Source organism: Ctenocephalides felis, unplaced genomic scaffold (assembly GCF_003426905.1).
Source record: "Ctenocephalides felis isolate EL2017-DRISC unplaced genomic scaffold, ASM342690v1 CF-g0.4_SCAFFOLD_01886, whole genome shotgun sequence".
Taxonomy (NCBI): domain Eukaryota; kingdom Metazoa; phylum Arthropoda; class Insecta; order Siphonaptera; family Pulicidae; genus Ctenocephalides; species Ctenocephalides felis.
Genome location: NW_020538040.1, coordinates 84,798,427 through 84,826,322, shown reverse-complemented (window position 1 = coordinate 84,826,322; position 27,896 = coordinate 84,798,427). Strand labels below are relative to the sequence as shown.

General features: G+C 30.3%; 1 protein-coding gene across 1 annotated transcript in view; it reads left to right on the top strand.

Moving 5' to 3' along the window:
- The window catches only part of LOC113375464 (reversion-inducing cysteine-rich protein with Kazal motifs-like), a 43,055-nt gene extending 15,396 nt beyond the window's left edge, over nucleotides 1-27,659 (top strand). The window contains exons 3-16 of the mRNA XM_026615398.1: nucleotides 573-784; nucleotides 10,683-10,830; nucleotides 11,349-11,482; nucleotides 12,055-12,307; nucleotides 12,477-12,616; nucleotides 12,721-12,952; nucleotides 13,714-14,025; nucleotides 15,278-15,575; nucleotides 15,752-15,906; nucleotides 18,496-18,702; nucleotides 20,106-20,229; nucleotides 20,854-21,013; nucleotides 22,377-22,637; nucleotides 27,531-27,659. Of these exons, the coding sequence (XP_026471183.1) occupies nucleotides 575-784; nucleotides 10,683-10,830; nucleotides 11,349-11,482; nucleotides 12,055-12,307; nucleotides 12,477-12,616; nucleotides 12,721-12,952; nucleotides 13,714-14,025; nucleotides 15,278-15,575; nucleotides 15,752-15,906; nucleotides 18,496-18,702; nucleotides 20,106-20,229; nucleotides 20,854-21,013; nucleotides 22,377-22,637; nucleotides 27,531-27,659 (2,763 nt within the window). The 5' untranslated portion in view covers nucleotides 573-574. The remainder of the gene's footprint in view (nucleotides 1-572; nucleotides 785-10,682; nucleotides 10,831-11,348; nucleotides 11,483-12,054; nucleotides 12,308-12,476; nucleotides 12,617-12,720; nucleotides 12,953-13,713; nucleotides 14,026-15,277; nucleotides 15,576-15,751; nucleotides 15,907-18,495; nucleotides 18,703-20,105; nucleotides 20,230-20,853; nucleotides 21,014-22,376; nucleotides 22,638-27,530) is intronic.
- The last annotated feature ends 237 nt before the right edge of the window (nucleotides 27,660-27,896 follow it).

Here is a 27,896-nt window from a genome sequence, read left to right as displayed (position 1 = left end):
GAAAATTAATAACATAGTTTGATGAAAACATTAATAACTATGCCGCTTGCTATTTGTTTCTGTTGTATTGGTGGAAAATTAGCATTTTAAAGATGTGAAAATAGCTTATGAATTTTAGAATTAAATGCAATTGCATGGGATTTAAATGCAGGTTTAAATGACTGAGTGTGCTACTATCTTATGAGCGGTTTTAACACCAGCTTTCAATCACTTATCCATATTAGGGCTCGCCCGTAGGTTAGCGGTTAAGAGCGACGGGACTTGTTTCAGAGGTCCCGGGTTCGATACCCACTTCGAGCAGCCTGTTGTCAAGCAACATTGACAACGATTTTCACTTGGAAATATAGATAGCAATATGTTTCCAAGTGAAAATAGCCCTCACCCGGCATTGTTGCACGATACTTACCCTATTACAGAGATTGTAATAAAAATTTATTGTACAGAGATGTGACAACTGTTTGGGTTGCCATCTGTAATAAAAACAAACCTATAAGTATAGAACCTATAAGTTCTGATCGCTGTTCAAATAAAATTAAAAAAAAAAAAACTTATCCATATTATTGTTTTTATAGCAATGTCACGTGGAGAAGACTGGTCTGGGAGGTCCTGCTGCAAATTGGCTAGGGCACCATTATGTCGTCATGCTTGCAGTACTGGTTCTTCAGACGATGACTTAAAAACATCATGTAGGCGGAGTGACGAACAAACGCTTTTCGACTGTGTCGAACGCCAGGCGCTGGGAGATGAATGTTGCGGTAGTGCCAGGACACCAGATTGTCACGAAGTGGGTTTCGTACATTTTGTAACTTCTTACGTTGCTTCAAAAATATATTTTTAGGCTAGAATATATATATATATATATATATATATATGTATATATATGTATATATATATATATATATATAGATATATATATATATATAGATAGATATTATAGATATAGAGATAGATATAGATAGATATATATATATATCTCTATCTATATATCTCTCTATCTCTTATATCTCTATCTCTCTTTATATATATATATATATACGAGTATATATATATATATATACATATATATATATTAGGGTGGTCCTTAATATAGACATTTTCGAATTTCCTTGCTGCCAAGGGCTCAAATTGATAAAAAACAATTCTCTGAAAGTTTTAGCTCTTAGTATTAACTTTTAGATGGAGCGCAATTCAATCAAACTTCGTATGGAAATGGCATGGAAAAAGTTTTGAAAATTAAAAAAAAATTTTTTAGGTATAACTAAAAGACAAATGAATTAAAAGTAAAAATTTGTGTCATTTTTATTGAAAATTCGAAGATCTGCAAAATTTTTGAAATTTTTTTATGCTATTTCCATACAAAACTTTGATTGAATTGCGCTCTATCTAAAAGACAATATTGAGAGCTGAACCTTTCAGAGAATTGTTTTTTATCAATTTGGAACCATTTGAACCCCTGGGAGCAAGGAAATTCGAAAATGACCATTTTAAGGACCATCTTAATTAATCTTAATCTTTTATATATATATATATATATATATATATATATATATTTTATAAATTTTTAAATTAATTTTAATTTATTTTTTTTGAGTAAAAGCGTAACATTAAAATATTTGACAAAGTTATATAAACCACCTAAATGTCTGAGAGAACTCAATATATTGATAGACTTAATTATAACAATAAAACACATAAAAACTTGAAAAAAGGGTAACATTTTTAGAAATTTACGCGGAAAATATAATATTCTATTATTATTGGGTATAGATGACAATCAATTTTCCCAATAATTCTCTTAATATTAAGGACCACTCACAATGGGATATTGAAATGTTGATTATTGTTGATGATTTATTATAAGAACAAATTGATATCAGAAAGAAAAATATTGAATAATTAAAAAATAGTATTGTTTTGTGACAAAAGTATTGATTTATGAATTTAGTATCGGCTAATTTATATCAAAAAGAAAATTACTCATTAATTTAAAAATAGTATCGTTTTGTGACGAAAGTATTCATTTATGAATTTAGTATCTGCTAATTTATATCAAAAAGAAAAACGCTCAACAATTATATAATATTACAATTTTGAAACGTGCTAAAATGTAGTAAACATATATTATAAAAATAATTGTCAATTTCTGTATCTTATTTATATAGTTTTATCATTTTCATATATTTTGTTCTACAAAGAGCATTGTACAAATTTGTATTATTTTTAACCAAGAAACTAATCATTTATGATGGTCTAACTGATTATTATAACAATAAAAATAGTAATGAATATATTTCTTCTGCAACAAACGTAAAAAATAGCAGTAAAAGAATTGCGATAATGCGTAAGATATAATATTTTATTAATATAATTATTTACATTGTGTAAATTCATCAATTTCATTTTACTTTACATTGATAGAGTGACGATTATTAGTCTATAAATTTCCAATAGTATAAACAAAGAAAATCATTTATTTATATGGCTGTAATCCTAAAAAACAAATATTAAATACAAGTTAAATAAAAATAGAAAATACAAAAAATTGAATATCATTATCATAAAAATTAAATTAAACATAAAATGAATTCAATGAGTAGTATATATAACTAAAACATTTATAAACAAACATTCAAAAATGGCCTGAATTAAAAAAAAAAAAACATTGATTAATTAAACCACTCTTCTTCAGATCGTCCTGCTAAAAACAGAAGCTTATTTAAATAATCAGGTTCTTGCCTATTACGCTTTTCAATAATTTCAGTACCAGCTTCCGAAAACAATCTTTCAGCTGGTACTGATGTAGCCATTATTGTGGCATATTCTCTAAATTTCAAATATAAATTGGGAAAACTTTCTTTCATGTCCTCCCATGATGTAAGAGGGTTGCTAGTTAGAGGAGTCACATGTTGTTTTAAATACAAATCTACTTCATCTTGTGTATTGTTTCTTTTCTTTCTTTCGGACACTATCTGCTTATGTAGATGCCAAAAATCAAAACTATTTGGGGTGGTTTCTAAATCTGCACTTGATATTGAAGTGTGCAAACAAATTTCACTTCGCAATGTTTCAATTGCATTTGCGCAAGCATTTTCATTTCTAAAATAAAGATTTTTAAACCTCGGATCGAGCAATGTTGCTACACCTATATCCGAGTTATCTTCGACATTCGAAAACCTTCTGTTCGCGGTGTCGATTAAAATTTGTTTCAGTTTGATGCACAAGGGTGATTTTGGTTTGATTGACCGGAGTTGTGCAAGTAAACAATTAACTAACGGTATTACTTTTGATATGGTGACATACTGCTCTCCAGACAATTCTCGAGTAATATATTCTAGCGGCTGCAGTATATTTGATAGCTCGCGAATTATTTCGATATCAGCAGCTGACAATATGTCCGGCGCATTGGAATCACTTATGGTTACTTGTGCGACATATGGAGCCAATTTCACAAATCTCTCCAACATATAATAGCAGGAGTTCCACCTTGTTTTAACATCTAATATTAATTTGAGTGGTTGCCCTGCACTTTCTATTTGCGCTTCTCTCAGCTTGTCAGTAGCCATAACACTTTTTTTTAAATATTTTACAATATTTCTTATTTTTTTAATAAAATTTGCTACTTCAGACTCCGAAATTGCTTTATCGACGATAAGATTTATAGCATGAGCAAAACACGACTGATGTTTATCAGATGAATTATATGCCATAAAAAAATTTCGGATTCCACAGACCATGTTACTACCATTATCTGTAACAATTGCGGTAATCTTACTAACATTTAACTCCCAATCCCCGATTACCGATGTTAATTTTTCCTTTATATAATCCCCCGTATGTCTTTCTGGCAAGCTGATAGTTTCTAGGTTTGCTGATTTCAATTTTTCTCCGCTCAAATAATGGATTGTAATACCTAAATAGCTTACCATGTTTAATGTGTCGGCCCATATATCGCACGTTAAACTATAAAAATCTTCTAATTGAAGTTCCGACTTCAATAAATATTTCATTGAATTATATTTCGTACTCAAGAGGTTTTTGAAATGAGTATCTGATGGTAAATGGTAGCTACTCTCAATTGTTTTCAAAAGATTAATGAAATCTCTACTTTTTACTGCATTAATGGGTTTATGGTCCACACAAATATAATATAAAACCGCATTGGTTATCATATTATTTCTATCGCCTCCGGGTTGAATAGAAGCCCGCGCTTCAAATGCTCGCATAATCGGGTTCAAAGTTTCCTCCGAACGCTTTTGTCTTTTCGCTGGTATTTCATTTCTAAAACAATAATTTTGAATTAGCAATAAAAAAAGTTGTTTAGAGAAATATTTTATCATTATTATATAATTTATACATAATTAAACTTTTTAACTTCCCGTAGGGCAAGTTATAGTAATCGCAAAAAAATCGAAAATGAAAATTTTTATATATCTTTGCGTTTCAAAACTTTCTGAACTGTATATGTGTGTCGTCTACGATTTCGAGAACACGGATCAACCGATTTTAATAATTCAAAAAACATTCGATTCGTATTGATAAGGAGACGTGCTGATTAGTTTTTGGCGAAGGCAGGTCTAGCCGTTCCGAAGATACGGGGCAAAAAGTGCCGAAAACCGTAACTCAGTTTTTAAGAGAACGGAGCGTCCGATTTTAATAATTCAAAAAACATTTTATTTGTATTGACAAGATGAAGAATTGATGAAATTTTCATGAGGGCAGGTCTAGGGGTTTCGGAGATCTAACGAAAAAAGTAAAAAAAATGCTATTTGGCGGTCAAAAATGATCATTAGACATATGCACATCCAATTATCAGGTATTTTATAGAGATTTTAATAATAAGTATAAATTTTGTTTACATTCCTATGGGTTCCGTACCAATGTTTGTCCGTTAGAAAGCGACGCGGCGCTTACGCGCTTTATATTTTGTCTCTATGCAGTTAAAACAGTACGATTGCTTTGAAAAAAAGTTCTTTGTCATGTTTTTTGAATTAATAAAATCGGACACTCCGTTCTCTTAAAAACTGAGTTACCGTTTTCGGCACTTTTTGCACCGTATCTTTGGAACGGCTAGACTTGCCTTCGTCAAAAACTAATCAGCACGTCTCCTTATTAATACGAATCGAATATTTTTTGAATCATTCAAATCGGTTGAACCGTGTTCACAAAATCGTCGACGAAAATTTGTATCCGAACACACATACATACACGCACATACACACACGCACATACACACACACATACATCCATTTTTTCTAAGGTATGCCAAAATATTCAGAAACCTTTGAAACGTCGAAAAATGCAAAAATTTTCATTTTCGATTTATTTGCGATTACTATAACTTGCCCTACGGGAAGTTAATAATAACTTTAATACTATTTAATACTATTTACTTAATCGGAAAGAGTTAACTCGTATTTTGTGTTGATTCATTTAATTTTCAGCCGTTTATTTTAGTATTATAGTATTTGTTAGGATACTTCTAAAACAACATAAAATTTTCTTCCGAACAATTTATTTGTTTACATTAGTATAATCACATTTACTAGATAACATTTACTGAAATTTAGTAAAATCTATATATAATTAACTTTAAATAAAAATTGTTAGAACGTTTATATATATATATATATATATATATATATATATATATATATAGCAATGTGTGAATTTTGAAAAAAAAATCTTTGAATATTTTAGAAGTTTTATTCTGGCCATTTTGTTCTATATACATCAGTAAAAACTAGATTAATTTCATTAAAATCTAGTATAACCTGTTATTTATACTTGGGTATTGAAATTTTGAATAATTCGTAGTTGAAATGCGGACCTTGATAATTTGCAATAAATGGTTTTAATTTTTTTTGAATTAACTTAATTTTGATGTCAGATATTACAATTTATTAATATTAGTAAAAACTGAAAAAGATTGCACTAAAAAATGGTATTACTTTTCTTCGCACGTGCATATTGAAATTTTGTATTAAAACATTTTTTATATTTTGATTGTATTATAAACATTTCTTGTTAAAAATTGAAAGAAAATGAGATGGCGCGTGTTACTTGCAATTACCCTGTACACATATCAATGAAAATAGTTATTAATTATTACATGTTGAACACTAAGACAAAATAAACCTATAATTAGATATACTAAACTGAAATAACCATGTTCAATTACGCTTTTGATAAAAATAACAAATTTCACATTTATAGCAGTAAAAAGCATATATAAACATATAACATAAAAATATTACCTGCAAAAAGCTGTTACTGATGTTGATGTACTAGAAGAACTACTAGCGGTTTGCAAAACATTTGGATGGCGACTTTTAAGATGTTTCGATAAATTCGTAGTATTACCACACGTTTTTAATACTTCTAAGCACAGGGTGCACTTCGCTTCATTCTTACTCTTCTTTTCAAAATACTTCCACATGTCAGTACTCATTTTCTTTGTCTATTTTTAAATATTGTTTTTATATAATGATTATAGTATGTACTATAACGTAAAATGCACTGTTTTTCAAGTGTTTTTATTTGTTTATGGAATATTGAAACTGTATTACACCTTTAAAACTTTTCAAAATCAAATAATTTCTTTAAAAATTATTTAATTTACTATATTAATTATCTAATCTGCGGAAAACGACGAACTGTGTTGCATACTTGACTAACGACTTAAAAATGATCCAACTAGAGAATATTTCTAAATATTTTTCAATACAAAATATACTGCGCTTTTTCTATTGACAAACCTTCTACAGCAGGGATGTCAAACTCAAATGTGCAATCGGGCCGCATAAGCAAGGTTTAACTTCAAGCGGGCCGCAAAAAAACTATATATATATATATAACTCATTCAAAAAATTTATTATTGTTACATTTAAAGTGACAAGAATTGGTTTCATTGTGCATTGTGAACAATTATAATTAGGAAATAATTAGGATTATTACAATTACCTGTAAGTTCATACCATATCACTTCTTATATATTAGTTTTAATTAATAATTTTATCTGTACCTTCAAAATAGAGTCCACAGAAGATGACACAAAACTATGTGTCGAAACGTATGGAAAAAATAAAAATGTTTTAAAGTCATACAAATTTTTTAATTGATGTATTGCCCTGAAAACTGAATATCATATATATATATATATATATATATATATATATATATATATATATATATATATATATATATATATGGTAATGATAAATCTTTTGTGATGAGTCTGTTGATTTGGGCAATAGCACTAAATAAAAAAAAACTAAAGCAATTAGGAAATTTGCTTATTAATCCATACGTTTCGATCTGCATCGAGACCGTCATCCAGTGAAACAAAGACTACACTAATTCATCCAATACATCAATATATCTATAATATAATAATAATAATACATCCAACAATAAAACAAATTTAATAGAAAAGCATATTTCTATTGGAATAGCATACATTTCGAGTCTAATAACAATGCCAAAAAAAAGAGTAACACTCATTAATATTGTATATATTATATATACATTGTATTGTATAATTATAAAACAAAATTTTTAAAACGGAACTCCCCGTACCGTAACGAAATGTTCGAGGAATATTGAATATTTTCAAAAGATTATTATAGATATTGTAACATTGTCTAATATTTATAAGAATTATATAAACTGAATTGCAAAGTTGAAATTATTTGTTTAATGTATATTAGAACTTTAGTCAGAATTAAAAATAAAATCTGATCTATTTTCGATATACAAAAAAAAATTGTTGAAAAAAAAAATTTAGAACAAAAAATTGTTTTTTTTGTCCAAATCAATTATTTTGTTAAAACAAGCAGAAAGTGCTTTGAATCATTTAAATGGGACGAAAATTAAATCATTGAAACGCATCATTACGGAATATTCAGTTGAATATTTTATTTTTTTTTCATCGAATTGTTATTTATTGCATATTATCACTTGTCAACATATGCGGGCAGATGAGCCGCAAAAATATCTGCTGCGGGCCGCGAGTTTGACACCCATGTTCTACAGTCTTTGTCCCATTTCCCGTATCATAAATTTAAACAAACACTAGACAACCCATCCAATATAAATTCCGGGGATTTACGGATTTACCTAAAATCGTAATTTCAATTGAAGCTTTTAACTACCCTTTATTACGCACAGCAATAATAGTTCGCTTTAGAAATAGAGTAACAATGTATTTTTATGGTACATATGATACATTCACAAGAATTATTATTATATTATTTTATGAATTTGCAAAAGTATGATTATCTTCCCGTAGGGTAAGGAAAATCGAAATTGAAAATCTTTACATTTTTCGACGTTCTGAAGGTTTCTGATTTTGGCATACCTCAGAAAAAATGGATGTGTGTGTTTGTGTATATATGTATGCATGGATACAAATTTTCAGTCACATTTTCGAGCGCACGGATCAGCCGATTTGAATGGTTCAAAAAGCATTCGATTCCTATCGATAGGGATTAGTTTTTGGCAAAGACAGGACTAGCAGTTACGGAGATAAAGAGCAAAGAGTGCAGAAAATAGAAATCGAGTCTTTGAGAGAACGGAGCATCCGATTTGAATTATCTAAAAAACATTCAATTAGTAATGATTGGGAAAAGTGTTTATTAGTTTTTGGCAAAGGCAGGCCCAGCCATTTCGAAGATACGGAGCTAAATGTGCATAAAATGGCAGTTTTTGAGAGAACTAAGCATTCGATTTTAATGATTCAAAGAATTTTCTGCTTGTCTTAACAAAATAATTGATTTTGGAAAAAAAATTTGTTTCAACTTTTTTTTTCAATATTTTTTTAATTTTTTTTTTAATAAACATTTTTTTGTATATCGAAAATAATTCAGATTTTATTTTTAATTCTGATTATAGTTCTAATATACTTTAAACAAATAATTTCAACTTTGCAATTCAGTTTATATAATTCTTATAAATATTAGACAATGTTACAATATTAATAATAATCTATTTGAAAACATTCAGTATTCTTCGAACATTTGGTTACGGTACGGTAAGTTCCAGCAATTTGCCTTAAGGCACGATGCCATACACCCCACTAGTTTCGATTTAAAATAGTGATTTCATCAGAAATATTTCGTGACGACTTTCAATAGAAGTATTCATTGGTTTTATTGAAAGACTTTAATTTAGAATTATAATAACTTTAATAGAAATACTTGATGAATATAAATTAGTACTTATTTTCAACAAACGTATCAAATTTTGAATATAGAATCGAAAATATAATAATTTTAATAGAACTACTCAATGACTATAAATTAGTATTTATTTTTTTGTAAAAAAGTAGCGACTTTTAAATAAAATTACGCTGTATTGTTTGAAAATAGTTATTGCACATTTTTTATTCAAATTAATTACAAAAAATATACAATTTTATTCAGACTAAAAACTATATAAAACATTTTAACACCGCGTATAATATATAATGATGGCTTACAAAACTAATAAATATTGAGATTAGACAGAGAAATAAAAAAAATTGACATTACCATAATTACTTTTATTATCATTAAATCCAAAATATAAAAATTAAATTTTGTAATATTGTAGGGTATGGTATCGAAGCATTCAACCTACATGTAAACCAGGCTTTTACCCAATCGCGTTAGTTAGTTAGTATAAATGATATATCATTGATATTCGAAACTAACAATAGGGATAAGAAATCTTTAGAATTATTTAACTATTATTTTATTACATATAATAGTTGTATGTGCACAGATGCACTGGATGCATTTGCATATTACGTACTTTTTACAATAGATTAGGTACAAATTGTACCTACAAATTGTACCGTACAATGATCATCTTTTAACAGCTCATTGTAAAAATTGGAGATATGATCAATTGTTAATTGTACCTTCAGACACAGATAGGAAAATCCGCAATTATGTGAATGTATACGTTCAATGTTCAATTGTTAATTTTACCTGTAGACACGGATAGGAAAATCCTTCTTTATGCGAATGTAATATATATAATGTAATATAATATCTATAATATATGCTCTTTCCATACAAACTTTGATTGAATTGCGCTCTATCTAAACGTTAATATTAAGAGCTAAAACTTTCAGAGAATTGTTTTTTATCTATTTGGAACCATTTGAGCCCCTGGGAGCAAGGAAATTCGAAAATGACCATTTTAAGGACCACCCTAATATATATATATATATATATATATATATATATATATATATATATATATATTAGGGTGGTCCTTAACAAAAACATTTTCGAATTTCTTTGCTCCCACGGGCGCAAAAGCTTCCAAATCAACAAAAAATGATTCTCTAATAGTATTAGTTCTTTATATAAACATTTAGATAGAGCGCACAATAATTTTTATATACAGTAAGTTTCATATATTTATTTCTAAAATGTCACATGAAGTAAATTCGTGCGCCATCTGTCGCGTCACTCAAATATTATGATACATAAGAATATTTATAAACCTAAAATAATAAATATCTATTCATCATGATATCAAGATTAATTTTGCAGCAAAATATTTATTTAATTAGTGATGTTAAATTTCAAATTATTATCTTGATTCCATGTTGAATAGATATTATAGAACAGCCCACATAAATTTAAGGGTTTATAAATATTCTTTTCGTATTTGAGATAAAAATACTATTGCAGGCTTGTCGCGCATTATTTCGTGGTCGAGCGACTCCTAGTCGCGCTGCACGCGCTCGCGTTGCTTCCGCCTGTGCCGAGAACAGTCAGCGGGTGCAGGCATGCGCACGGAACCAGACCAAACTTACCCCGCCTGGTGATCTACTTAAATGTTAGTGTCAAATGTTATACTTATGAAAATAAGATCTTAATGTTAATTGTTAAATCCATATGTGTATTTATGTCACGTAGTTATAAAATTTATTGAAACTCTCCTTCGATAATTCAGGTTGTTGGGTTATAATTTAACCCTTATAGCTGTGGACTTTATTAAACACTGATTTGTTTGTATATTATGTATTTGTTGCAGTTCTTATTACAATCCCTGATTTGTAACTAAGTTATAATGAAAGAAGATATATTATTGGTTTTTTATTATACATGTTGTTTCGCGGACTTTACTTTTAGAAGTCAACAATTAGTTCTATCAAACCACTCCGCTACCCCCTCTACTAGGGGTAGCAACCATCCTAGGGCCATGAAGATTGTCACCTTCATGGCCAATATAATAAAACGAAAATACGTCCGAACAATATGAGAGTTTTTTTTCTGAAATTTCGATTTTGTTAAATAATTCTATATCCGATATTCTATTGATGAGTGTATAATTTTGGACACTTGTTTTGATAGATTTACCATGCTGTGTAAAGTCTGACTTACAAGAATGTCGAGACTCTTGTAGGCGCGCTTTACGTAATGCCGGCTCACAACAAGAAGCGATTGACGATATAATTGAAGGCAAATGTGGACCACCTTTACCTCAGGTATTATCATTTAAAAAAAATTACTGAAAACTCAAATGATTAAGTCTATTTTCGCTACATTTCAGGGTAAAGTTTGAATAGTTGAGTTAATATGGCTGTTTGAAACTAATCATTGAAATTTCGTAAATTTTAATTCAATATAGTTTATTTTTTAACCGTAATCGGATATTGCAATTACTCTTATCTTATGAGTTGATCAATTATTCACCAACTACTGGATATAGAGTTACCCACTTGTGCACAAGGCAAATTTAAAACCAAACAAATTTTTATTAATATTTTATGATAAGTTTATAATGATATAATATTTATGTGAAATATGAATAATAATTTCACTTTAGAAAGTAAATATAGAAAAGAAAAGCGAAACGGCTGGTCCAAATTCAAAAATTTAAAAGCCATTCGACGTAACTCGATAAGGACTATCGTTTCTCAGTTTGGTGCGACGTTTGGTCGAGCCGTTTCTTTGTAATTGGCAGAAATGTGAAAATTGTACTTGACTCACTTATACATTAAATTTAATAATAAAATAATAAATAATTTATCTACATCTGTATTATTTTTTTATTTAGCACCCTATGTGGCAATGTTTCTTAACTTTTGACCGAGATCACAAGCACTCGCAAAGGCCCAATGTAGTTGCGGAACGAGCAGGCGTGTTGGATTCGGCAAAGTTGCATTGCTGTCAACTTGCCCATTCGCCGCGATGTCGTCGACTTTGTATTCAAACATTTGGGGACGATTGGTCACGTAGCTGGGAGCAATTTGACGATGGATGTCTGGCTCAAACCTCTGAAGACGCAATGAGGCGATGCGTTGATGAAGGTATATATTAACATGATCCACATATTATTTGCTTTTATGATTTTTATTTTATACTGATTGTTTAATTCAATTACATATCTTAACACTTATTCACAATAACAGCCATATTTACATTATTAAAAAAAATAGTTATTATTATCACACCTGAACCTATTCATGAACATTTTAGTGGAAGAGCCATGTGAATTAGGATGCGATGGCCTATCGTTTTGTAGCAACTTCAATAACAGACCAATAGATTTATTTCGATCTTGCAATCAGGAAGCTGATGAAGCTGCTAGACATGATATCGCTTTATGGAACGAACAGGTATATTTAACGCCAAATTAGATTTCATTAAGTTCAATCATACCCCTTATATTTACATATAAAGTTCTATGTGTATTTTGATAAATTATTCTTTTTCTTTTCAGGGTTTTCTTGCTCTTCCCGGCGTTACGTTACCTTTGAAAAATATGTCAACTTGTTTGCCTGATGCCTGGCAAGCGGTAGCCTGTGCTCTGCAGCTTAAGCCTTGTTCTCGAAGCAGCCATGTGGACAGAATTTGTCGAGAGGATTGTCTTGATCTACTTACGCGCTGTACGGACTGGGCTCGAGCACCTCCTGGTCTTACGGCTGCTGGTTTATGCAATACTTTATCACCAGGTAGAACAGATTATAATAATACATATATTTGTAAACTTTAACATATCTTATAAATGAGTTAAAGATATTTTATAGGTAGGTTTCATGTAAACGCAAAAGGAAATTTTATCATAATTAGCATGTGACAAAATAACTAAAATATCAACAGTATATACAGACTAAAAATGATTTTTGTATGAAAAAACATAGTTAACCCTCCGTCGGTTGGCGTGGTCTGGCCAGACTTTTTTCGACTTCAATTAAAAAAAAATACTTCTAGTAATCCTATCGACTTGAAATTTCTTGACTTTTCCTAAAATTTCATTAGCTGTCGATCAATGAAAAATTCAGGACGAAAAAATGTACAGAAGGATAATTATATGGATATTAACTTTTTTATACTTCGAACGGTCGGAAAGGTCTGTCTAGACCACACATACATTTTGTATGAAATATACGCTTTTTGATATATGTAAACCAGTATTTTCGCTTTTTTCATAGTATTTTCTATTCAAACTGCGTTGTATATATTCTTTGCTATGTGTTGTAACATGAATGTTAGTATTTTCATGACGAGAGTTCCTTGAAAACCTACCAAACTTATTGGTAATCGCAAACACTGAAAATCGGATGAGTAATGCACTCATTATCAACAATTTTTCTACCCGTACTGCGTGCGAATTTTTTTTTTGGCAAACCTGTAGTGAAATTATATTTTTCCGACCGTTCGAAGGTGAAAAAATATCCGACCGACGGAGGGTTAAAATTACAATATCTTCTAGATGAACCAAAAGCATCATGTGTGGCACTGCGGCCTTACTTGGAGCCAAATATCATAACCAGTAGTTCGCCTAGTAGTGATTTGCGGGAGCTTGTTACATCTCCTTGTCGAGGATCACCGTGCGGCTCTTCGCGCGTTTGTTCGGTCAGCCGCTGCCCAGGCGCGCAGTGCAGCGCACGCCGCTGTTTACCCGGTTGCCCATTAGGCGAGGCGTCTCACTATGCAGTGCCCGAGGGCACACTCGTACGGGTACCAATGGACGGCGTGCATGGTCAGCAGAAGGGTTGTCTTAAAATATGCAGATGTGGAAATGGTGAGAGTGAAATGATTTAAAAAAACTAGTGGTGCATGGTATCCTGCCTTAAGGCAAATTGCTGGAGCTTTCCGTACTGAAAATTAAATATTCGCGAAATAAAAATAATCAATCATCTATGAAAATTTATTAATGCGTAATAACATATGTTTTAAATATTTTAAAATAATTATTATAAATTTCATTGTCGTATTTTATTAATCTAAAGGACATAAGTGCTTATGTTTGAGCGACGACCTTTTAGTTTATCTACCAAAATAAAATAAACACCTCATTTCCCCACACAGTTGACACTCGACACAAGCAATATGCCTATGATCTAATCTAATCGGAAACGCAGTTCTCTCATTCTTTGCAGTTTTTGCTTTGAATATCCGAAACTGCTAGACCTGCCTTCACAAAAATTGTAATGAATTATTCACTCAATCAATACGGATCAAATGTTTTTTTTAATCATATCAATCGAACATGCAGTTGTCACAAAAATTGGTTGCTTTTCAGATTTTTGCATAATTACAGCTTTTCGAATAATTTTTGAACCATTCAAATCGGTTGATCCGTGCTCAGATATCGTGGATGAAAAAATGTATCCAAACACACATACATACATACAAAAACATACATCCATTTTTTCTAAGATATGCAAAACTTTCAGAAAACTTTGAAACGTAAAAATATACAAAAATTTTCTTTTTTTTTGTGATTACTATAACTTATACTTATTTGGCACACACACTCCTCCGGATAGGTTTTGAAACCACGTGGATGGGTTTGGCCACTACGAAGATTTTTTTTCATTCATTCATTTTTGTGTTAAATTTTATTTTGTGTAAATGGGGTAAAAAGGGACAAATAGAAATTTTTGGAAAAATAGCAACTAACATATATCTTTATTTAGACAATAGGTGGAAAATTTTCTTATCGAAACAAATTTTGATAATTGTGTTTGAAATGTGTTATATGCTGTGATGTCTGTTTGGTTTATAAAGTATAATGACTGCTGATCTGATATGCGTATAAGCCCGTAATGGGATATTTTACCCGAAAATGCATCTAATACAGCCAAACATAATACAAATCTCATTTATTTATTTTGTTAACACATCAACGTGTGATCGAGCACCGCTAGTATAAATAAATAAATATATATATATATATATATATATATATATATATATTTGTTTATTTATGCAAGTAAATAGAATATCGTCGGGTACAAGTATACAAGTATATCTTATTGTAAAATTTATAGCTGGTGTACTAACTGATTGCCAGCCACTTCCATGCGTGGCGCTGGATTCCTGCTCTTTGGCTGGACGTAGAATCGAGCATGGTTCGTCATTTTATGTAGAATGCAATTTATGTTCATGTTACGCTGGTGAAATTGTGTGTGGAAAGCGTAAATGCGCTCGTAGAGTTGATGGGATTGTTACAAGTTCTTCTCAGAATTTCGGCACTGTAGCTGCTACATTACCATGTGATTGTCCACCGCACTACGTCCCGGTCTGTGGAGCAGATGGAAATACTTACGCGAATCCATGTTTGGCAAAGTATGTTAAATTGCTATATTTTATATGAATGCTTTTTAAATGTATTATTTTATACTTATTTGTATTTGTACGAATATATTTTACTGGATTTTAAAATGATTTATTGTTAAATATCTAAGTATCACAAATTCTTGCATAGTAGTCATGAAATTCTTCTATAATTATATGTTATTCAGATGTGCAGGAATTGGGGACGGAGATGTGGAATTTGGTCCATGTGGCTCAAGAGATGCTTGCGCTGATCATCAATGCCGTAGCAATCAAGTTTGCTTGCCAAGACGCACTGTCTGTTTATCCGCTTTACACAGACCTTGTTTACAATATGAATGCGGTAAATATTAATTGATACATAATTTGATACAATATTATATGCAAACCCCATTAATACACAATTGTTAGAAAAATGAGACAACCGTGACGCTGCTGTAACGAGCAAAGATATGTCACATTTTTACGTCGCACGAATACGCAACGTTTTAATTTTTACTACGTTTCTGTCTATTAACAGAACCCAAGATATTAAAATGTGATATTGTCTCTATATACTTTATACAGTAGAACTCCAATTATCCGAACTCCGACTGTTAAAAAAAAGTGTTCAAAAAAAGTCTAAGTGCGCTATTATTCTTCCACCAGCAAAGCCAGTGTAGGCACATTGTTTGTTTTTATTTGACGGAGATGTTTATAAAACAATGATTTTCATTTATAAACTTGTACATAAGTACATTTTATTTATATTTAAAACATGTGAAAATGTCATGTTTCTTTCATTTAATTCAATAAAAAAATAGTGCAATATCAAAACGTAACTTTTTTTCTCTCCAATGGCAATTTTTAAAAAAAACTCCGATTATACGAATATTTGATTATCCGAATGGGTCTCGGTCCCCATTAATTCGGATAATTGGAGTTCTACTGTATTAAAATTATTAACGGCTTTATTTCTCTTATCAATTACATATTGCAGCCAAAATTCCTCAGTAAATATTTAAAACCTAACACTTTTTTTACATATTCCGCAGGACATACGTATTCGTCCTCTAACTTTCAGAACATATTTTTGCAGAAATTCAAATAATTTTATTGACTTAATATTAATAAAATTATAGTTCTATAATTAAAGAAATTCTTGATAAAATATCGGATTTTTCACCGCAATTGACGTTGTCTACCAAATGTTATGAATCATTGATTAATTGAACAATAGGCTTGCACCGAATATTCGGTATTCGGCATATTCGGCAGCTTTTTTAATATTCGGCCGAATACGGATTAGTAACTTACTATTCAGTCGAATAGCGAATAGTTAACATCAAAGAAGCAAAATATACTAAATATATAATTTGATCAGTTTATTATTTATTTTATTATAATTACCCTTCGTAATATATAAAAAATAATATTAAGTTTATAAAAAAATTAAATGTTTATGGAAGAAATGATTCAAACACATTTGCATATATGTAAAAATTCCTTTCTTCATGATTTTACCATTTATTTCCATATTTTAATCACATATGGTATTCAAGTATTCGGTCTTCGGCAGAATAGAATTGTAAGTGTTCTAAATAACAAAGCGTAACAGAATAGTGGTAGCAAGTCTAGGCATCAAGCTAGAATAAACATGTCGCGCGTTTGTAATATAACAACTACTATAGTATGGTAATTACATTAATACAAACGAGTTCAAGCGCCAAAAACCTGCCAAATAGTTGCCGAATATTTGGTATTCGGTCTCTGGAACATGCCGAAAATTCGGTATTCGGCATTTTGCCGAATATACTATTCGTTGCAAGCCTTTTTTTTTGCATAGTTTTATTGTCAATCAAAATAATATACATTTTTTAAGACAATATGATGTTGGTGTTAATGCATTTAAGAGTTTATCTCCTATGAGATATCTCTCTTTTTTTATTTTTGACATTTTATTTAAGATCGTATGGCCATTTTTTTTTCAATCTTCGTGTGGGATATTCCTCGCTCAATTCTTTTAAATATTTGTTAGGGTGACCTGATAGTTTTTCGTGGTAATTTTTGCTCCTTTTTTTTATCATCTCATTAAGAGTTTTTATTTTTAGGTCTTTATGTATGGTGTCATTTGTAACATACCAGGGTGCGTTCACAAAATTTTCGATTGCGCTACTTGTATTTTTTTATATTTGAATTGCTTGCGCACGAGCTCAATGCCGTATGTCCAGATTGGGATAATTATTGTTTTATATAAAAGGAGTTTGTTTTCATAGCACATATTTGAATTCCTGCCAATTAGCCAATACAACTCTTTGAACATCTTCTCCATCTGTTTTCTTTTCATTTTGATGTGCGTTGGCCAGCTTAACTCTCTATCGAGATGAATCCCAAGGTATTTTACACTCTCATATTTCGATATTTCTATGTTGTTTATTTTTACGCTTGGGCAGTCCAGGGTTCTTGTTGTGAAGGTTATATGGCTAGATTTTGTTTCATTTATTTTAATCTTCCACTTATTGAGCCACTTTTCAAATTCAGAGACATATTGTTGAACTTTTGACGTTGCGACGGATGCATTCGTATGAGTTCCCATGACAACTGTATCATCGGCAAAAGTTCCAATTATGACATTGCTATCAGTTGGAATGTCGTGCGTATATATGAGATATAATAGTGGCCCTAAAACACTCCCCTGTGGAACCCCCGACTTGATGTTACATAATTCTGATGATTCTGTTCCAACTCTAGTTCTGAATAATCTGTTTGTTAAGTAACTTTTCAATAGTAAAAATATCTTGTGCGGCAAAGAATTTTTTATTTGGATGAGTAGGCCCTCGTGCCATACTTTATCAAATGCCTGTTTGATATCGATAAAGATTGCTGAACAATATTCCGTTGCAAGCCTAAAAATAATTCATTAGATAGACATTTGTATTCTTATCATTTCAAGTAAACAAAACTAACTCCTGCGGCTCGAGTTTGTCGGAACCAGTGTGCGATACTGCAGGACGGGAGCATTCATCGGTCTGCGGGCTGTTGGCTAGTGGTTCGCGTCTTGCATACTGGGGTCCCTGTCTCACCGGATGCTCTTCCCACAGCGGACCAGTTTGCGGGTTTAATGGTGTAACTTACCGCAGTGAATGTGCTGCCCACGCAGGTATCTAATTTAAGTCATAAACTAGTGTTGCATGGCATCGTGCCTTAAGGCAAATTGCTGGAACTTTCCGTACCGTAATTAAACATTTGAGAAATGAAAATAATCAATTAGTGGTGCATGGTATTGTACATTAAGGCAAATTGCTGGAACTTCCCGTAACAAAAATTAAAATTTATGGAAAACTGTTAAAGTTTGTTGAGAACTTTTAAAAAAAATGATTTAGAGATTTTTGTCAATCGTGCTGCGTAACTGTTTTAGAGAAGAATATATCGGAGCGCGTAAACGCCGCATTTCAGTCTAACGGGTAACTCATTTTTGACCGCCAAACGGCATTTTTACAATAATTAATGACAATTATTTTAGATCGATTATTTATTATAAATACTGTATATTTATAAGTGCTTATTAACAACTTATGTGTATGTTTACAAGAAATTTGTTCATTTTAGATTTTAGATTTTAGATTTAGACAAATTTAGATCTTTTTAAAATTTCGAAATGTTTGAAAATTTTGATTTTTTTTTGTAAATTTGAAATTTAAAAAAAATGAAAATTTTGAAATTTTCCGAAATTTTTGTAAAAAACGATATTTTATTGAAAATTATATTCCTTTATTTTTTTTCAAAATTTAGATTTTTTTGAAAATTTTGAAAATTTGAAATTTTTCCAAATGACAATTTTTTTGTAAAAGCATTTTTGCACACCGCCTAACAAGCAACATGTATTTTAAATTATTCCAATTGTATGATACGTTCTCTGAAAAACTGCATGACCATTTTTACACACTTTGCGCTCCAAATGCAACTTACAACTAGTTATTACTGTTATTTTATTTATTTTATTCATTTATTTTTATCTTATGATTGTTCTTATTTATTATTTTTATTTATTTGTTTAACTTTTTCTGCCTTTGCTTGATTTTCTATATCCTCACTTTTAACTTCTAGATAATGATTTGATCGTTTAAAATTAGAACAAGTGCAAAAGAAACTAATTGCTAAATATAATATTTTTGAATTTACTGAAACCAAACGAACTTTGTAAACACATATATTACACAAGTTTCACAAATTACATCATAGTTATATATTTTGTTGATTAGACATAGTGTTCTAAAAAATACAAATCGATAGACTTGAGTCGCAATTGAAAATTCACTGAATAATTCTCTAAAAGCTTATAAAATATACTAAAATTATTTATTAAAAAAAACGGTTTATTTTGATATGTAGATGAATACGCAATTTTGACTTTTAAGTTAACTATTATTTATAAAAAAAAACTAAGTTGTGTGCAATCATTGAAATTAACAAATTTATTTACATTTATATTATACATACTTAAAAAAAGTTAATCAAGTTTAAAAAAAATATTTTTAAAATAATAATAAAATTTTTATGCAGATTATTCTTCTGTGGATTATAATGGTCCTTGCTTAGCAGTTGGTTTGATAGGAGATTCTATTAATTCTGCACAATGCGGACTTCATGTTGTTTGTAAATCATTAGAGCAAGCTGATTGTGAAGGGTAATTATCCAAGATATGGTATTGAAGCTTCTATAACCTATGTTATTTTTTATATTAAATATATACACTTTTTTAAATACTTCAAAAATGAAAAAAATCACTTTTTACCATGGTGACTAATTTTTTTTCTAAATTCAACACTTTCCAAAAATCTAATTGTGTATTCAGTAAAAATTATAATTTCTAAAATACGCCGAACTGTAGTTGTGTGTCATTATGAGTGACACACATAGTAAGATAAAATAATAAATTTATTTTTCTAACCGATTTTACGTTTTGCCTTCTCGTCTGTTAATCATCGCTTGTTCTTCCATTTTTTGTAATCGTTGATCTTACGTAATTAATTTATGAAATAAAAATTGCAAGAACAGTCTGAAGGTTTTGTGTCTGCTTTTAAATTTATTGTTTTGGAAATCGTTTTTATAGAACTTAATTCTTGAGGTTATTTTCCATATAACATAAACGTAGAATGAAATAAATAAATATTTTTTTGTCAAGGAAGAAATGTGAAAAATGATAGCTTATAAGAAAAATTTAAATACTATATTTTTAATACATGCAAACACATAAATATATATATATATATATATATATATATAATATCTATTTATATGTTTCATTCAGATATATTCCGCCTGGAGCTTGTTGTCCAATTTGCGCTGGTGCTGTTCGCATTTTATACTCTAGAAAACAAATTGACCGCGCTCTCTACGCGCTCAGAGGTCCTGCACAATCTCATTTAACGTTGTATGCGCTGCTTAAAGCTTTGGAGAGACAAATCCAGGTACTGTAATAAATGATTGAAGTAAATAATTAAACTTAATTACAATGATATCGGGCTTAACGTACTTAATTTGTTCCGGGAGAAAGCTCTTTATGCGAAACTCTTTTTTTTTTCATGTAAACACATGAAAATAAAATTAATTCATTCTGTAGTTTGAAATATGGTCATAGAAAATGAGATAATCAAAACATTAAAAAAATATTATTAATTTACGAATCAAGTTACCATCAGAGCGATGTTTTTTGCCTTTTTAGCACCTGAATTTTTGACGAAACTGTCGACACTCCTTTAGTCTTTTCTATAACACCTTGAAGACTTTTTTTAATTTAATTTATTCTCCAATCTGTTCTACATGAGCATTAACATTAAGCAGAGATTGCTAACAATAAATATCTTACAATATAAACTAGAAGATAGTGGCAACACCCAGCGGCGTGTCTAGTAATCTTGCTTTGCTCGTTGAGATCGCACGTGATAATGTTAGTACGTTGTGCACCACCGATGGGCATGCGGTCTACTACGTGTTAAGATCTACCGCAAATGATAGGCATTGTACTAATTTCTAATATTAGAAATGTTTGAAAAGTAAATATTCACGAATTCTTGCACTACTTTCTATTTGACTAAAAAGCCCTTGCTTGTCTTTACGCACTAGAAATCTGCTGACTGGCCTTTCCTTCCTCAATTTTTGATCATCCATGGGAAGTACCATATAGCGAGATCATTTAAGAATGAAATTTTTTTCCAACAAGTATATTTTCACAGAGAGGTCAAAAATTTCCAAGGTCCAACCTTTGAATTAATTTGAGAAACATATTTTTTACTACAAATGACAAGGCTTCAGAACGTTGTATGAAGCAAAGTTCATTGCGTGGAGCGTTCGCACCCGAAAAAAGTTAGAACGTTATGCGGGGTACAGTAGTTATATTATGATATCTATTTGCAAATTTCTTGTGATTAAAAGAAAATAAAACGCGATTGTGTTTAGTAGTTTGAGAATTCAAACATTTTTTTTTTTATTTATTTGAACAGCGATCAGAACTTATGGGTTCTATGAGCTGTTGTGATGAATCTCTTACAAACTACGTTTGTTTTTATTATGGATGGCAACCCAAACAGTTGTCTCATCTCTATGTGCTGAGTTTTTATTATTACAATTGTTGTAATAGTGATGACTTTTTATTAGTGCAGCAATGCCGTATTAGGGCTATTTTCACTTGGAAACATATTGCTATCTATATTTCCAAGTGAAAATCGTTGTACCCGGGACCCCTGATCCAGGTCCAGTCGTTCTAGCCACTTACCTACGAGCGAGACCAAAATTCAAACTTGAATTTATATTTAATTATTTTCTTCTATTTAGGTCGCGCAGTGTTCGTTACGCGGCTATTTATCGCCAGAGTCGGATTTATTTGTAACTGTACAGACAAACGTGGCGAATCCGTCGCGTCTTCAGCTGGATGCCTGTGCCCGCGAAGCTGACAAACTTGCCGCCCTGGTGCGAACTCGAAGCCCGCGCATCGCCAGCGAATTGACGCTGAGCGCCTTGACGGCTGCTCGTGAAGTACACCGCGACATGAGCGCTGGTTCAAGCACCTTCTACTATTCAGACATTACGATATTTGTAATTTTCTTATCGTTAGTTATGCACTTTCTTATGATTAGGTAGTAACGTAAGGACATAACTAGTGGTGCATGGCATTGTGCCTTAAGGCAAATTGCTAGAACTTCCCGTAGCGTAAATAAAGTTTTTGAAAACTTTGAAAAAATTGGATATTCGAGAATTTCGATTTTTTTAAAAAAAGAATTTATTTGTATTTTATTTTTTTTAGAAAATTAAAAAAAAATTCAAAGCAATCGCGATGCGTAGCTGTTTGAGAGACGAAATATCGAAGCGCATAAGCGACGTCTTGTATTATAGCGGATGAACATTGATACGAAACCCATAGAAACAAAATTTGTACTTATTATTAAAATCTCTATAAAATATCTGATAATTTAATGAGCATGTGCCTAATTATTATTTTTGACCGCCAAATGGCAATTTTTTTTACTTTTTCTATTGAATCTTCAAAACCGCTTGACCTGTCTTCCCAAAAATTTGATCAGTTTTTCATTGCCTTGGCCAAAAACTAATCAGTCTTCCCATCATTAGGGATCGAATGTTTTTTGAATCATTCAAATCCGTTGATCGGTTTTCGAAATCGTCGTTGAAAAATTGTATCCGCATACACACACATTCATTTTTTCTAAGGTATGTCAAAGTGTTCAGAAGACTTTCAAACGTAAAGTTACCTAAAAATTTTAATTTTTTATTTTTTTGCCATTACTATAACTTACGCTACGGAAAGTTAACAAGATAAATATTAAAGACTGAATACAACTAAAAGTGAGAGAGAGCAAATTAATAGAAAACTTATACGCGATTTTGGTTGATGCACCCTTTGCGGTGGGATGGCGATTATCCATTATGTATTAACATAATTAATTACAGAATATTGTAACGCGTAACAGTTTGGGAATACGCACTACTGCAGGTGGATTTCTGTCTTATCAGTACGTTTTTATTAAAACTTTGCGTCAAGCTGTGAAGCCGAGCCGACCGCAAAAGGTTAATATAAAGTTTAGAATTTTAATTTTAAGGCAAATGAGACATGAATTGATTTCAAGCGCCATTTTTTAATTATTTTTTTTTTAACTGTAATATATTCTAAATCAAGTATATATGTAGTTGTTTTAACCCTTTACACACTACCTACCATCAACTCTTGGCCAAATTTTAATGAAAATGTACATCCTGTGAACGTAAAATTACACAGTAGAATCAAGTAAGGAATCGTTATGTTTTTGAACATTGGAGAACAAATATTTTTACAATTATCTCGAATTGCAAGTATGTATTATGTTTGTATATATATATACACATCGAGTTACTAGAAGGTTTACCATATTGACATATTGTCACCATTCGAGTGCGAAGAGTTAAATCTCAAAATTTAAATTATGAGTCGTATTTCAACCAGAAGATCTAATATGGAAGACATATTAATATCAACAAATATCAAATAATGAAAAACATGGAGTGGAAATTAAAAGTTCTAATGTTTTGCTTGAAATTATATCGGCAATATTTATAGTGATGACAATATCAAATTTTATTAATACTCTCGATTTCAATTCTCTGTACAGAATTTTTATAATATTTCTGTTCTGTGAACAGGTATAAGTCGTATAACAATTTATAATTCAAGTAATTTATAATTCAGAAAATAAATAGTCATATAAAAATCTTGTAGTTTTTTATACAAATGTTGACATTATAGTATTTAACAAAGTTATATAAGAAATTAAAAATTATTTTATTGCATCGATGATAGTTTCAAATGATAAAAACATTAAAAATTAATTTTTTTGTTCTGCATTAATTATATCACAGATATTTTGTAATAATATAGAAATTTCTGTATTTATTTTTATTTTAGTTAACACTAAATAATATTGTCACAGATTACTATTGAAAGGTAATGATATCTTTACATCTTGATATGGCATAACCCGATATAGTCAGAAGTAATAATTGCTCTAATAATAAGTAAATGTGCCTTATGTAAAATTAATATATGTATATATGTAATTAAGTTTGGATGACTTTATTTATACAGAAAAATTCAAATTTATTTCACTGCTACTTTAAAAGTAATATATTAGTAATTATATAAATTTTATTAAGATTTTATTAATTGATATGGATACATTGCATATACTTTTAAATTTACTTTGTTTTATGAAGTATATTTTATTAACATAGCGCTTTAAATTATTTACACTATGAATTTAATGAATATATGCATGTTTATTTAATTGACATATGCATATAACATTTAAATTGTTTATTTAAAAGCAATCTATGTTTAACTTTTCTATTATCGTGAATTCATTTGTGCCAATTTTTGTACTTTCTTAACTTTTAATGAAACCTATAATTATTTGGTAAGATATTGTTTATTGTTTAATTATATTGATGTTTAATTAAGTTGAAAATTAATTAGTTAGATATTCTGTTATATAGTTTGTAATATATTGTATAAATATCTTATTATATAATTACGTTTATATTAAAAAAATCATTGAAATATACTTATTTACCAAAGAAGTTATAAGAACTATTTTTATGTTACAAGATAATAAAAATATAAATTTGGTAATTTAAAATTCACCTGCCTAAAACCGTTATGTTATTTTTATACTCAATCTGATCGATTGTTGTATGAATTTATCAAATATGTGAGTATGGCTAATAATTATAGCTTGTTATTTTATTTTTAAATTTAGAAAATGACTAAAATATATAATAATGATATATCATTAGCTAAAATATCATCTTTTAATTTTTTTAGATAAGTGCAGTTGTAAAATGGTTTCGATTAATCTTTTCAAAGCTGGGGATTTATTAAAGTGGTACCATATGCAATTAAATGCATTTTTTTCCTATTGGTTTTTATCTTTTGTATAAATATACTGCTGTTGAAAATCAAGAAATATATTCAAATAGATGTAAGATATATCTCCGTTATTTTTGCTAGTACAGTGATTATCATTGGTAGATCCTAAAACAGTTAAGAAAAATAACAATTTAATAGATCTTTTTATTAAGAATTAAGCATTTTCATAAATTTTATTTTTTACAAGAATAAATAAGAATAAATGTATGTAAGATTTTTTTTTATTAATGCATATCGATTAGTATAAACCACATAATGTGAATTAAAAATTACAATGATATCAAGTCAAACTCTATTCTAAATGAGTCAATCTTGAAAAACATTATACTATGCCTAATAATTCCTAACAAAAAGTATATATATTTAATGACAAAATTTTATTTTGAGGAAGTTGCTGCGCCAGTGGCTGACATAGAAGATTTCCTAAACAAGGGCGTTTTGAGGCACTCAAATAATATGTGAGAAAATTCAATACATTTAATGAAGCCGTAATAACAGGTATTTAACGGCAAAGAATTATTAGTGGTTAGAGCTATGGGCTTCGAATCTGAGGTTCCACAAATTTAGTATTACCAGATAACAAGGAAGAATGTACGTACCAGAACGAACGGCAACAAGCATAGTGTGGACGCCACAACAAACACGAACGAACACAAACGAACATAGCGAGCAATATTACGCAACTTGTGGGTACATCAAAGAAAATTGTTCGTATGTGCAGTGTGGACGCTACCAAGAATGTAGACAAATATTTTTTTTAACTTCCCGTAGGGTAAGTTATAGTAATCGCAAAAAATCGAAAATGAAATTTTTTATATATCTTTACGTTTCAGAGGTTTCTGAACATTTTGGCATACCTTAGAAAAAATGGATGTATGTGCGTGTGTGTGTGCGTGTGTGTGTATGTGTGTGGGGATACAAAATTTCGTCAACGATTTCGGGAACACTGATGAAGCGATTTGAATAATTCAAAAAACATTCGATTCGTATTGATAATGAGACGTGCTGATTAGTTTTTGGCACTTTCGGAAGGCAGGTCTGGCCGTTCCGAAGATATGGGGCAAAATTGCCAAAATCGGTAACTCTGTTTTTAAGAGAACGGAGCGTCCGATTTGAATAATTCAAAAAGCATTTTACTTGTATTAACAAGATGAAAAACTGATCAAATTTTCATGAAGGCAGGTCTAGCGGTTTCGGAGATCTAATGAAAAAACAGAGTTACGCGCTTCGATTTTTCGTTTCTATGCAGTTAAAGCAGTACGATTGCTATGAAAGAAAGTTCAGCATTTCCAAAATATTTCAAAATACACTTTTCTTCAAAAAGTCTTTTTTTTCAAAAAAAAGTAAATTTTTGTCAAAAATTTATAGTTTCTCAAAAATCTAATTTTTCAGAGTAATTTTTTTTTCAAAAATGTTAATCTTTTAAAAAAATAATAATTTTTGGTACGGGAAGTTCCAGCAATTTGCTTTTAGGCACAATGCCATGCGCCCCACTAGTTTATGTTAATATGTGCAGTCCTGCATCAGTTTATGTTGTGGCTATTATGTGATATTGCTATTATTGATAAATTTTGTAAATTTGATCACTTTCAATATTTTTTTCCTTTTCCTCCACTTCAAATAATAAAACTGACGTTTCTCGGTACATCCTCGAACAAAGAAGATTCAAGCCCTCACTGCTTTAAGGCGTTTGTTCAAGTTCGTTTGGAATGATTCGCCTTCGTTCGTGTTCGTGTTCGTTCGTCTTTATATTTTCTTGTTCGTCATTTTCGTTCGTGCTCGTTCGTTAGGTGAGGACGCGCACCTTAACATAGCATCATCATCATATTTTTATTTTATGCGAGAATTGGCCGAATTCTAAAATTTTATACAGACTACTATATAGCCTAACAAATTTCGGAAAAAGATAAACATTTGATTTACTAGTGATAGAAAACATTTTTTAATTTGTCGCATGATTTCGTTTAAGTCGTAACATACTTTTTTATTTTGTTGACAAAATGCAATTGTTGCAGTGCAGTACACCTGTACAAGAAATGGCCGGACATGGCATGAAGGTTGCGCACATCCTTGGTTTTTGGTACCTTTTATCTATGACATTTGTCTATAGGTGGAATGATTTTATGGCTGTGATATTAGATTGACGCATTCAGTATTGGGTCTGCAGTAGGACCGATAGGTACGTTACGCAATTCTTATTGACAATAGTGAAAACTGAATTTAGTGACGCGCGTGGACTCGTGTTAATACTAGGTGAAGTAGATAGACTATTGAGGATAGACTATACGTGAATTTTAGTTATTGTAATTGTTTAAATACATATTAGTGTAACATTGGCATCATTTATGTGACTGTTGATGGACCAATAACTCGTAGCGTGT